Genomic DNA, 14,322 nt, shown 5'->3' with positions numbered 1-14,322 from the left:
CAAAGCAGGCAGAGATGAGTAAGAGCCTGGCGGGCAGGAACTGAGGGCTCAGGAGAAGTCAGACGTCATGGCTGCTGTGCCCCCGGCTTCCACAGTGGAGAGCTTGTTTGCGGGTTCTCATCCCCCAGAGGAGAAAAAGAAGACAGTGGACATTTACCCAGACTCAGGAGGGACAGACAGGAATTAGCAAAATCTACTTCCCCGTCTATAAGCACTTAAGGGGCCAAAATGAAAGAGGGCTATTCCAATTTAGAAATCCAAAAGATTACACAGAAGGGCTGATTTCAAGGTCTTGAAAAATATCTCGGGAGTCGGGCGGTAGCGGGTTAAGCGCACGTGGCGCAAAGCGCAAGGACCAGAATAAGGATCCCGGTTCGAGCCCCCAGCTCCCCACCTGCAGGGGAGTCACTTCACAGGCGGTGAAGCAGGTCTTCAGGTGTCCATCTTTCTCTCCCCCCCTCTGTCTTTCCCTCCTCTTTCCATTTTTCTGTCCTATCGAACAACAACATCAATTAACAATAGTAACTACAACAATAAAAAACAAGGGCATGTGGTCCAGGAGGTGGCGCAGTGGATAAAGCATTGGACTCTCAAGCATGAGGTCCTGAGTTCAATCCCCAGAAGCACATGTACCAGAGTGATGTCTGGTTCATTCTCTTCTCTCTCTCTCCCTTTCTCATAAATAAATAAATAAATTCTTAAAAAAAAAAAAAAAAACAAGGGCAACAAAAGGGAAGAAAGAAAGATATCTCTTTCCACCACTTTCTGTCATCTAAGTAGCTCAGCATAGAAGAGTTTTTACTGAACACATACATCAATTTAGGAAAAAAAGCAGGCTGCCTCGGTTTGCTAACTAAGTAAAGTCTAAGCAGACGAAATAATACCTTTGAGCACCATGCTCTGACCATCAAACCCCCAGAAGTTTCCACCTGCTCGCTGACTTTTAGCACTTTCGTCTTCAATGGATTGAGACAAAGAAAATCGTAAAAAGAGGGGGGGGGAAGAAAATCGTAAAAAGAGAACTATGTCAGACAAAGAGAGCGCACTCTCTGGTTTCTGCGGGGTGAACACGCGTGCCGCGGACTGCAAGGTCTACACAGCAAGCGTGCTGCGCCCATCTAAGCCAAGCCCGAGGGTGCCGGGTCTCATACCAGAGCCGCCCCACACTTCAGCCAAGTGGCAGTCGCTCTCGCCAGGCTCCTTGCACAGCTCCACCACGTCCCGGCAGATGGTCTCTGGGGTGACGGGCACTTCTGTGAAGTGCTGCTCGTTGTTGCTGAGGTACACGGTGAGGAACATCTGAAGACACAGAGGAGCACAGAGTTAGTTACCGGGGCCGTCCACAAGGCGCCTTTCATTCATTCATCTCCAATTCCTTCCCCAAAACAAAACCTCAGTCTGAGAGCCAAAGCGCAGAGGAAGCGCTCCACAGAGCCCAGACAGAAGGGGGGGAGCTGCGCCAGCAGACTTCCCTGCCCCAGCCCACCACACACACTCACACACACATACGTGCACACACACACGCACACACACGTGCACACACTCACACGCACACACTCGCGCACACACTCACGCACACACGCACACACAAGCACACACACGCATCCACACACACGCACACACACACATGCACACACACATGCACACACACAAACCCGCACACACACGCACACACACACTCATGCACACACACGCATGCACACACACATGCACGCACACACACACACACACACGCACACACTGCCTGCAGAACCGCTGAGTATCCTTGGTGTATAATCCAAGCAGATCACAGAAAGGGCAAATGAAGCCGCTTGACATCGACGCTATTGACCATCACCGACAGAGTTCCTGGTATGTGCAGGTCCTTATCACAAAAAGACCTTCCGACCAAGCAGACCCAGAGGGTGCTGAGGGGATGATGGCAAGCACGTCCTCACTGAAGCAGAGCCTCACCGGAGCAGAGTGCATGACACGCGTTGCTCCTGAGAGGGATGCAGCGGGTGGGAAATGGGTCAGAACACGGGAGGGAACGAAGTACGTATTTCTCCAGTCAAAAATTGTATTTTCAATATGTTTAGGGCCAAGGAGCCAGCTCAGCAATCGTTCATGCCTGTGGACCTAGAAGTCTCGGGTAATCCCCAGCAAGCAGCAAGATAAGTCACGAGAGGGCTCTGATAGTGCTGTCTGCCTTGCTCTCTCTCATTGATATACATCTTCAAAAAAAATAACTTCAGGAACTGGGCAACAGTGCACACAGTTGAGTGCACACATTACCAAGCACAAGGACCCAGGAGCAAGCCCCCAGCCGCCACCCGCAGGAGGAAAAACTCAAGAGTGGTAAAGCAGGGCTGCAGGTCTCTCTGTCTCTCTCTCTCTCTCCCTACCTCCTCTTCCCCTCTGTTTCACTCTGTCCTATCAAATAAAAACAAATAAAAACCTTAAAAATTCCAACTTTATCAACAAGGGCAACAAAACGGAATAAATAAATATTTTTTTAAAAATTCCAACTTTAAAAATAAATAAGTCGGGAGTCAGGCTGTAGCGCAGTGGGTTAAGCGCAGGTGGCGCAAAGCACAAGGACCGGCATAAGGATCCCAGTTCAAACCCCGGCTCCCCACCTGCAGGGGAGTCACTTCACAGGCGGTGAAGCAGGTCTGCAGGTGTCTGTCTTTCTCTCCTCCTCTCTGTCTTCCCCTCCTCTCTCCACTTCTCTCTGTCCTATCCAACAACGACAACAACAATAATAACTACAACAATAAAACAACAAGGGCAACAAAAGTGAATAAATAAATAAAATAAATATTTTAAAAAAAGAAAAAAAGAATAATAAATAAATAAATAAATAAATAAATAAATAAGTGGGCAGAGGGTAGATAGCATAATGGTTATGGAAAGTAAGTCTCATACCTGAGGCTCCGAAGCCCCAAGATCAATCCCCTGCACCACCATAAACCAGAGCTGAATATGCTCTGGTAATATATATATATATATATATATATATATATATATATATATATATATATATGGAACAAGGGAACTAGTATAATGGTTATGCAAACATTCTCAGGCCTGAGGCTCCCAGATCTCAGATTCAATCCCACATACCACCATACGCCAGAGTTGAGCAGTGCAATGGTTTAAATAAGAATAGGGGAGTCATGCGGGGGCGCAGCCAGTTAAGCACAGGTGGCGCAAAGCACAAGGACCAGCTTAAGGATCCCAGTTCAAGCACCGGCTCCCCACCTGCAGGGGAGTCACTTCACAGGCGGTGAAGCAGGTCTGCAGGTGTCTGTCTTTCTCTCCGCCTCTGTGTCTTCCCCTCCTCTCTCCATTTCTCTCTGTCCTATCCAACAATGACGACATCAACAACAATAAAAAATAACTACAACAACAATAAAAAAAAACAAGGGCAACAAAAAGGAAAAAAGTAAATAAATTTTTTTAAAAAAATAAATAAGAATAAGAAATAAGCCTGTTTTATTCATATTAAATGCCTGCTTTTCCTGCTCTAAAGCACAAGGCTTCACCAGTAGGGTTAAGCAGAAACATACGCCCTTAACCAAGTGAGGCACCACTTGGTCCCTGTAGGGTTAAGTAGTAATGACTGTTATGCTAAAACTTTACCTGACTTCATATACAGCCATCCAAGCCAGCAGAATATTTAAAATTAAAAGCCAGCAATGTCCATTCAATTCCGTCAGCTCCTCTGTCCAAATCAAACATGTATCAGGACTTCCAGCTTCCCTTCTGCCCATTACCCCCCAACAAACAAGAGTGGCATTAGGCTAGTCTTTACCGAAAGGAAACTAAAGGAGCAGTCCCGAATCAGGGAGGATAATTGGAATCTATCTGGTTAAGAAATCAGGACCTGATCAGACTGGGAGTGGAGGGCTCAGCCCCTGGGGGTCTTTCTAGTCCCCCACACACACCCCATGCCAGCACCAGGCATTTTGAAAGCAATGGATGGCTCCACTTCACTCACACAGGCAAGCACGACACTGCAAGGGACCCAGCAGACTGGACCAGCAGACAATGCCGCAACCATGCCCAAGACTTAGGAAAGACGACCGTGGTTTCCAGATGAGCTGATTAGAGCAGGGCTTTCCCTTTCTGATAAGCTCCACTTCACAATGATACAATTGTTCTTGGCCTCAACATAGCCAAGTAAGCAGCACTTCAAATTGTTACACAAAATTCTTGAGACCTTGACAAAACCACTTGAAAAAAATAACAAACAAAGCTCACAGAATTCCACCCCTCTTTGGGTGCTCTGGCAAAATATACATACAACATACTGACAGACGGGAGATAACCAATTTGCATTCTCTCCATACTTTGCACCCACACCAAAACTTTTTTTTTTGAAGTTTATCATGTCAGAAAGTAACTGGGGGTCGGGTGGTAGCGCAGTGGGATAAGTGCACATGATGCGAAGCGCAAGGACCTCAGAGCTCCCCACCTGCGGTGGGGGGGGGGTCGCTTCACAAGCGGTGAAGCAGGTCTGCAGGTGTCTTTCTCTCCCCCTCTGTCTTCACCTCCTCTATCAATGTCTCTCTGTCCTATCCACCAATGACGACAATGATAAACAACAAGGGCAACAAAAGGGAAAAAACAGCCTCCGGTTGCAGTGGATTCACAGTGTAGGCACCAAGCCCCATCGGTAACCCTGGAGGCAAAAAAAAAAAAGAGACATAGTAACTGTCTTCATTGCATATATGAGACTTAGAGGTGTTAATTCTGCCACAGAAATACTGAATATACAGTTTACATACTAAGAACACTGACAACAAATACAAGGTCATTACAGAAGACAATACACAGAACATCACCTTGTGTACACAGTGTCTCAGAAGCTTACACCAACTCTCAGACATACAGAGCAAATATTGCTTTCTCTTTATAAGAAAAAACAAAGTGATTTACTGGGGGTGGGAGGTGGCACACCTAGCAGAGTGTATGCTACAGTGCACAAGGACCCGGTTCAAGGCCCCGGCCCCCGCCTGCAGAGGGATGTACCACAACTGGTAAAGCAGTACTTACTGTAAGTGTCTCTCTCCATCTCCCCATCCCCTCTCAGGCTCCCTCTATTTCTGTCCACAGTAAACAAATATAAAGGGGAGGTAGATAGTATGATGGCTATGCAGAGACTCTCATGCCTGAGGCTCCTAAGTCCTAGCTTCAGTCCCCCACATCACCATAAGTCAGAGCTGATCAGTGCTCTGGCTAAAATTTAAAAAAAAAAAAATTATATTAAAAAAAATACAAAAGTGGGGGAGTGATCTATTTGGCTACTAACCCAAGGGGGTCAGAGTACAATCCTAATCGCCTGATCTATTCTCTACTCTTTAAGCTGTTCCTCACAGCAGAATATATTAGGAAATGTCCTATTTAACCTCTATAACTCAAACCTTAATAGAGAACTGTTCTATTCCATTTCCTTGAAAACAACAGCTTGGGTTATTCAAAAGCAGAATACAAGTAAGAATGATGAGATGTGTTTCTCTTTAAGGGTATTTTCTCGGGAGTCAGGTAGTAGCGCAGCAGGTTAAGCGCACGTGGCACAAAGCATATAAGGATCCCGGTTCAAGCCCCCGGCTCCCCACCTGCAGGGGAGTCGCTGCACAGGCGGTGAAGCAGGTCTGCAGGTGTCTGTCTTTCTCTCCCCCTTCTCTGTCTTCTCCTCCTCTCTCCATTTCTCTCTGTCCTATCCAACAACAACGACACCAATAATAACAACAACAATGAAAAACAATAAGGGCAACAAAAGGGAAAATAAAGAATATATATAAAGATTCTTTTCTCCCCAAGGCACAACCACAGTCTTAACAAAGCTATGAATGTCCAAAGCATGCGCTGACTCCACTTCTGCCTTTCCGGCATGGAGATCGGCTTACGGAGACCGCAGGAGTCTTGCCCAAGTCCTCATTGCTGGGCCTGCACGGTGACGTCCTAACCCCCAGGTCTGTTAATCATTAGACTGCGGAGGGCAGGAATGTCACCTCTCTGGAGCTCCGCCTCATCTTCAAAATAAGAGTCTCTAAAGCTAGTGCGTCCCTCAGGTGTTCATGAGAGGCAACATCGCCAGTTAAGGGCGAGTCTGGGGAAGAGGGCTCCCTTGTCAGTGCAACTTTCCCTGCCTTCCTTCTACCCCCAGCAAGCATGCCGCCAGCACGTTCATGTCTCGCCTCGGCAGAGTACACTCCCTACGCTTCTCCTTAAGTCGTTTCCGCTGGGTTAGCTACACACACATGCCAGTGTCTGGTCCTCATTCCATCGTAGCCTCAGCGGCACCGAGAAGCGGCTGGCAGGCAGCAAGCTCGCAGTGGCAGTGAGTCTGTGAATGAGTCACTCAGTCACTCTGGCAGCCCCACTGCCCTTCGGACCCCCCTCCCCAGGGTACAGATGAAGGCATGGCACACAGCTACTCGGACAGAATTGGGGCGTGATGCTTTCAACTTCCCAGCAAGACTTCAACATGCTCTTCCTTAGTCGTAGGTCTAAATTCCAGCGCAGAAATCTTTGTTTTCTCACATAGCTAACGTGCCCCATTGTGCCAAACTCAAGAGGGTTTTTAGTGTTTTCTGTGTAGAGAAGGAGCCGGACAAAATAAACACCTCCGGCCAGCCCCCTCCCTCCCAGCAGCCTAGGAGCCAGACGACAAGGGACACCCGTCGGCCTCCTGGGCCAAAGCAGAGGGCACAGGGTGCCCAGGCCCACGGGAGACCACCAGCTCAAAGGCTTCAGCAGCTGCAGCCTTCCTGGGCCTTGGCGGAGGTCACGGCGCCCGTTTTGGCCCCTCTGCAGAAGGGGAAGGTCGGCGTGAAGGCAGCAAGGGAAGAGAATTACAGGAAATTCCCTCAGGGGCGAGTGGGGGCAGATGACGCAGGCGATGACGCAGGCCTTGTGGGGCGCTGGCCCTCAGACTGGCACTGACAGGACTGTTAATCAGCCTGCTGGGCCCCACCAGAGCTCAGAGCTTCTGACTCACTGCATGTGGAGCCTGAGATCCTGCATTTCAAACAAGGCCCCGTGTGGCACTCATACAGCCAATCCAGAGATCACAAGGGGAGAACCGCTGACTCTAAGGTCAGAGCAGAGCGTGGACTTTTTTTTTTTTTAAGATTTTTATTTATTTATTCCCTTTTGTTGCCCTTGTTATCTTATTGTTGTAGTTATTGTTGTTGTCATTGTTGGATAGGATAGAGAGAAATGGAGAGAGGAGGGGAAGACAGAGAGGGGGCGAGAAAGACAGACACCTGACGACCTGCTTCACCGCCTGTGAAGTGACTCCCCTGCAGGTGGGGAGCCGGGGGCTCGAACCGGGTGGGATCCTTACGCCCGTCCTTGCGCTTTGCGCCACGTGCGCTTAACCCGCTGCGCTACTGCCTGAGTGTGGACTTTAATTCAAGAGGCCAGGGCCTAGGAGCTTGTGGCTTTCCCAGAGCTCATGGATGGAAGAAGTTGAGTCCAGCTGCCAGGAGGAACAGACAGGCAGGAGGCCCGGGGTCAAGGCCACTCGAGGGAAAGTCGAGTAGTGACCGGAAGGAGTTGCTAGCAGGTACAGGACTTCTTTCCCCATGTGAAGTCACGTGGTAACGGCTGCACAGTTAACCTACAGATATGCCAAGAGCCATCCTTCAAAATGGCGATATAAGAACCATACTCAAAAAAATAAAAGTCACTGGATGTTTCTGAAGGGGTGAAGAAATGGTTTCTGTGGCTGTATTCTGTTTTGTTTTCCAAATCACTCTAGCTACTATGTAAATAAACTAGGAGGACCAATTAAAAGGAAATGTAGCACACAAACTGTGATACAATGATAACACAGGCTGCTACAGGTTAACAGTAAGGCTGGTTAAAAAATAATAAGGGGCTGGGTGGTGGCGCACCTGGTTGAGAGCACGTTACAATGCACAAGCACTCAGGGTTCGAGCCCCCGGTCCCCACCTGCAGGCGGAAAGCTTTATGAGCAGTGAAGCAGGGCTGCAGGTGTCTCTCTGTCTCTCTCCATCTCTATCACCCCTTCCCTATCCATTTCTGGCTGTCTCTATCCAATAAACAAATACAGACAATAAAACATTTTTAAAATAATAGTAAGAGGAAGGAAGAGCAGATGGTAGCACACTGAGTAAGATACACGTCAGCGGGCTCAGCGCACATGGCACAAAGCGCAGGGACCGGCGTAAGGATCCCGGTTCGAGCCCCCGACTCCCCACCTGCAGGGGAGTCGCTTCACAGGCGGTGAAGCAGGTCTGCAGGTGTCTGTCTTTCTCTCCCCCTCTCTGTCTTCCCCTCCTCACTCCATTTCTCTCTGTCCTCTGCCTTCCCGCCTCTGTCCATTTCTCTCCTACTTAACAATGACGACATCAACAGTGACAACAGTAATAACTACAACAACAATAAAAAGGACAACGAAAAGGAAAATAAACAAATAAATAAGTAAATAATACACATCATTATGTGCAAGGATCCAGGTTCATTTCCCTACCTGCAGGAGCTTCAGAAGTAATACAGCAGTGCTGCAGGTGTCTCACCTCCTGACTCTCTCTCCTTCTCCGCCTCTTAGCCTCCACCACAAGAAAAAAAGTGGTAGGAGAGACAGGCGAAGGGAGGGGGTAGCAGAAGAGGGAGGGAAGGAAGGAAGCAGCCATCAGGAATGGTGGCGTTGTCAGGCACTGAGTCCAAGCAATAACCCAGCTGGCAAAAACCAATTCATAAGTAGGATGGCTGAGCTGGAGTTCTATGCTGAAGGCAGAGGCAGCAAGAGGCGCTTGATGATAGGATGTGGGATGTAAAAGTGAGCCAAAGTTTGTTGTCTTAGTGACTGGGTCAAGAAAGAAGGGCACAGTTCACTGAGATGAGGGGCAGGCTGAAGGAAGCATGAGGAACAGGGGCTTCGTGTTAAATCTGAGACACCCAGCAGACAGCCAAGTGGAGATGGGAGAGGCTGTTTACTAAACAAGTCTGACCGGGATGATAGAATTAAGAGATGAGCAGATAGAGGCACTTAAAACCATGAAACTGGGTGAGGTCAGGCACAGCCAGGGACAAGAAAGAAGCTGAGGGCTGTGCCTTGAGTTGGCCAAACACAACCCCAGGGGATCCAGGAAAGGAAACAGAAAGATTCACCACTAAAATAAATAAAGAGAAGGGTAGAGTCAGGGAGGGCAGGGCAGGGTAGGAGAGGATCCAGAGGAGTCTGGTGTACCAGAAACCAAGTCAAGAAACTGTTTCGGCAGAGGCCAGAGGCCTCAGAAGCGAGTGCTGAGAGCTGATGGCTGACTGGCAAGGCTGCGAGGTCGCTGGCTGCCTAGACAGCGCTGTGTGAGTGATGCGATCAAACCCAGCTGGGGGCAGGGAGGGGGCGAGGTGAGAGAAAGAGACATCACAGCTGCTCGTGGAGAGGAGCCCGTGACTCTCAAGTGATGCTCAGGTCAACCCACTGTCGGCAGTCCTTTCTTTCCCACGTTCCCTGTGTGAGAGAAAGCCCAAAGTGATCTCTGGAGCCTCTCGGGGAACACCTTTCCCTCAGAGAGAAGCCCTCCTCCAGCCTGTCAGAGGATCCCACAGCATCAGCACCCCCTGGGGACTTGTCAGAAGCAGAAAGTCTAGCCCCCCAGCCCTCCTGACCTGGAAACCCTTGGGTGGGATCCACCTCTGAGCCTAGGGACACTGCAGAGAGATTAAGCAGAGACGAACAGCAAACCAGGGCAATGCCCAGTGTGCTGCCAGTCTCCCTGTCGAACAGATAAGTGCCACCCTGTTAGGCCGCACACTGCACAGTAACTGTTCCGAACCATTATACACCAAGCGCAGGACTACAGCAAGACTCAGACACACCAGCATTTCTAATCACAGAGTCTGAGTTTCAGGGAATTCAACCATAAGACATATTAAGACCGGGGCCGAGTGGTGGCGCGCCTGGTTGAGTGCACACGTCACAGTGCTCAAGAACCCAGGGCTGCAGGTGTCTCTCTGTTTCTCTATCTGCCATTCCCCTCTCGATTTCTCTGTCTATCCAATAATAAATAAGATGTTAAAAACTAAATAAAACGGGGAGTCGGGCTGTAGCTCAGTGGGTTAAGTGCAGGTGGCACAAAGCGCAGGGACTGGCATAAGGATCCCAGTTCAAGCCCCCGGCTCCCCACCTGCAGGGGAGTCGCTTCACAGGCGGTGAAGCAGGTCTGTAGGTGTCTGTCTTTCTCTCCTCCTCTCTGTCTTCCCCTCCTCTCTCCATGTCTCTCTGTCCTATCCAACAACGACATCAATAATAACTACAACAATAAAACAAGGGCAACAAAAGGAAATAAATAAATAAATATAAAATTAAATTCAAAATTTAAAAAAAAAACTAAATAAAACAAAACAAAAAGAACAAAAGGAAAAAATATTAAGGCAGAAAACGTATGTCAAATGCTCTGTGCCAGAAATACAAACTCAAAGCACCCAAAGTGAAACCTGAAAATCCTGCTCCCTGCTCCCTGCTCCCTGCTCCCTGCTCCCAGGAGCTCCTCAGTCACCGGCAGCCTGTAGATGACTGACAGATGCTTACTGACCCATCCCCCCAACATACACACACACACACACACACACGTTCCCTCAAACACACACTTCAAATTTCAAGCCAGAAAGAAACCTGCTCTTTGCTTCTCTGAGAATCCCTCGCACCACAGGTGCAGGTCTCTAAATTCCTGTAGGACGAGCTCTGTTGCCTCTCATTTTCTTCCGTCTCCCAACATGCTATTCTTTTTTTTTTTCCTCCAGGGTTATTGCTGGGCTCAGTGCCTGTACCATGAATCCACCGCTCCTGGAGGCCATTTTTCCCTCTTTTGTTGCCCTTGTTGTTGTAGCCTCATTGTGGTTATTATTATTGCCATTGTTGATGTTGTTCGTTGTTGGATAGGACAGAGAGAAATGGAGAGAGGAGGGGAAGACAGAGAGGGGGAGAGAAAGACAGACACCTGCAGACCTGCTTCACCGCCTGTGAAGCGACTCCCCTGCAGGTGGGGAGCCGGGGGCTCGAACTGGGATCCTTATGCCAGTCCCTGCGCTTTGCGCCACGTGCACTTAACCCGCTGCTCCACTGCCCGACCCCCCCCCCTTTTTTTTTTTTTTCAACATGCTATTCTTACACCACACAGCAAATGCCGTGCATGTTTGTCCAACTGCACTGACAATGTAGTCCTCCAAGTCAACGTTCCACGGAATATGGGACCGTTACCAGAAGACTCGACTGCGACAGACACAAGTGCCCTCGTCACTCGAGAAGCATTTATACATAAGCGCACGGCATAGTTCTAGAGCAAACTTTATCTCCAATGAGAATAACAAAGTATTCTGTGTGGTCTGGGATAACTTTTTAACCATGCTAGAAGCTTGATTTTGACAAGTTTCATGGCCCAGAAGGCAGCACAGTGGATAAGGCGCTGAGTCCTCAAGTGTGAGGTCTGAGTTCAACCCCAAGTGCCACAAGTGCCAGACTGACGCTCTGCTTCTCTCCTTAATGAATAACTAAACCTCTAAAAAAAAAAAAAAAAATCAGATAGATTGAATTCCAAAATACATCCTCCAAAATAACTGGCCTTAGGAACACTCTGCTTTCAATACCTGTCGCACAGAAACGAAGTCAAAGCACTAAGCATCTGTGAGACCGGCCCTGCCCAGCCCCGAGCTGAATGCCATGTGCTCCCTTCTACACTGAGCGGTGGCTTCTGGGAGCTCGTGCCTCACTTACCCTCCATGAAGGTACTGCTGGATACTTTCACTCAGCCTTTCACTTTTAGTTACTGAGCACTGTAAATGAAAGGGCCAGCCGTGATGGATCAGTGCAGACTTCTGGCCGCAGTCTTTCCCCCTTGCTCTCTGCTGTGGAAGTGTCCCTCCACTCTCAAAGGCTTCAGGTGTGTGCAATGCTTCAAGCCAATGCAGAGGGCCGGGGAGAGTGCTCAGTGGCAGCGCAGGACGGCAGGCCGCGGGCATGTGCCAGAGCTGACGCAGGGCTCTGGTCTGTCTGTCACAGCCACAGCCACTCAGAAAATAGTTTTGTTTTGTTTTGTTTTGTTTTTTTAGAAAGCTAAAAAACCAATACTACAAACAAGTTTCAATGATGAGAACTATCCTTACGAGAGAAAATCAAAAGTGACAGCATGTCTTTACTCAAGCGAGAGTGTGTGGCAAACACTGCACTGAGTGCTAGAACCCTGAGGAGGAAAGGGCTGGTTTGCACCCTGCCAACAATTGCACACAGGGCAAGAACTTCAGGGCAACAACTTCCTCGTGGAGGGGCTCAGAATGCCAGCCCGGAGAACAGGAAAGAAAACCACCACTCCCTTTCAGAGTGCTCCGAAACTCCAGACTGGAGGGCAAGACACTCAGGAAGATGACCACACACGGGCAGAGGCAGGGCCACCTGGCAGCCACCGCTGGACCGATATAAAGGCCACGTCAGTTCTCAGTGCAGCAGCGCTGCCAAGCCAAGTGGGCACAGAGGGGAAGAGGTCCAGTGGGCAGCGCAGATGGTGGCAGGGAAGCAGATCTTCTCCACTGGAAAAGCCAGGGCCACAGCGGGGACAGCACGCTCTCGGGCTCACTCCTCTTCCCTGGTAGAGGCTGGGTTTTAAACCGCAACTCTCTCCCTAGTCTCCACACGCCGCTGCATGTGCTGGGATGACAACACATCACTGACACACACAGAGGGCGAACCCACTGGGCCGGACAGGAGAGACACTTTGTGTCTGCCTACAGAGTCTGTGTTGAAAGCTGTAGGCAGCAGAAGCCACTCTGGCGCCTGCCTGCACAGTCCATCAGACTGGCTCTGCCTCACCGGGTCACACCTGGGGCTCTTCCTGCTGTGGCAACCACATTCCTGGCCCTGCCACCAAGAGCCACTCCGCCCCAGGTCCACGAAAGCCCCCACGCAACTCTCCCTCCATCCTGCGGCTCCCCTCTGCTCACTGAGCTCTGGCATCAGGGGCCTTAGGCCTCTGCTCCCCCCCACCCAGGAGCTCGGCCTGCACACACACACACATGCACACACACACACGCACATGCATACACATGCACACACACGCCCCACAGGTAGTCTTTCCAGGCCCCGCTCCTCACTCTAGGCTGAGACATCACGCCCCAGCCGTTCCACTCACACTTCTGGTTTCCATCTCCACCATCCAGACCCACCCCCACCACTGCCATGCACAATCAAAAGCACAAGTTCCCTGGAAACGTATCTGTTCCGGTACCCCCACCTCTTGGCAGTGCCTGGAACATGGCGAACGCTCACGAGGTCCCGGCTGAACAGGCACTGGTCACCGGCCGCAGTGCAATGGGTTAATGAGAAGAACGAAGAGCCATCATTTTCTGCGACCCTTTCTTTCCTACATCACCTCCCAAGCCCTGTTTAAAAATATCTAAAGAAAAAAAATAATAAATAAAAATAAAAAATAAAATTAAAAAAATAAATAAATATCTAAAGAGAGCTCACCCAACACCCTCACATCTCTGCAGGTGCGACAGCTGGCATCTAGGCGGAAATTGGAGGCAGAAAAAACACTGTCACTGTGAAGTTTCCTTGCACGGGGTAAGGTAATCGCTCCCTATCATTCGAAACCTGCTGGAGAGCCATTTACAGCCGTCCACCCAGGCTAGATTTAAATAAAGGAGGAGACCTTTTTCTTTTGTGACTTCAAAAATAATCGCAGTTATGCTCTGAAAAGTAATAACTGAAGCCATCATTATCCCAAGGAATACAGCTGTTTGTCGTATCAAATATAAAAAATAATCTGATCTTGGCGTGGCCATCTTCAACAGAGTATCTGCTTAGCATCTCATTTCTAATGAGTATCTAGGAGCAAAGTATTGAAATGCTTTGAGTCTTAAATCACTCATCATCTGGATGAGAATGGGAAGATCCACTTCTCAGGGTAAATACAGGTATAGGTGTGATGACCAAACCAAAGCACTGGGCACAGTGCAGACTAAGAAAGAAAGGGGGGGGAGAGAGACAGCATAATGATGATGCAAAGAGACTTCCATGCCTGAGGCTCCAAAGTCCCAGGTTCAATCCCCTGTAGCACCACAAGCCAGAGCTGAGCAGTGCGGGGGTGGGGAAACACACACATATCATTTAAAAAATAACTTACAGGGAGTCGGGCGGTAGCACAGTGGGTTAAGCGCACGTGGCGCAAAGCGCAAGGACCGACGTTAAGGATCCTGGCTCGAGCCCCCGGCTCCCCACCTGCAGGGGAGTCGTTTCACAAGCAGTGAAACAGGTCTGCAGGTGTCCGTCTTTCTCCCTCTCTGTCTTCCCCTCCTCTCTCCACTTCT

General features: G+C 49.4%; 1 protein-coding gene across 2 annotated transcripts in view; it reads right to left on the bottom strand.

The window, feature by feature from the left end:
- Positions 1–14,322, bottom strand: part of TP53BP2 (tumor protein p53 binding protein 2) — a 61,860-nt gene that overhangs the window by 36,188 nt on the left and 11,350 nt on the right. For both annotated transcript variants that reach the window (XM_060192442.1, XM_060192443.1), the window contains exon 2: positions 1,152–1,299. In XM_060192442.1, the coding sequence (XP_060048425.1) occupies positions 1,152–1,299 (148 nt within the window). The remainder of the gene's footprint in view (positions 1–1,151; positions 1,300–14,322) is intronic.

Source organism: Erinaceus europaeus, chromosome 6 (genome assembly GCF_950295315.1).
Source record: "Erinaceus europaeus chromosome 6, mEriEur2.1, whole genome shotgun sequence".
Taxonomy (NCBI): Eukaryota; Metazoa; Chordata; class Mammalia; order Eulipotyphla; family Erinaceidae; genus Erinaceus; species Erinaceus europaeus.
This window is presented reverse-complemented; position numbering and strand designations above follow the sequence as displayed.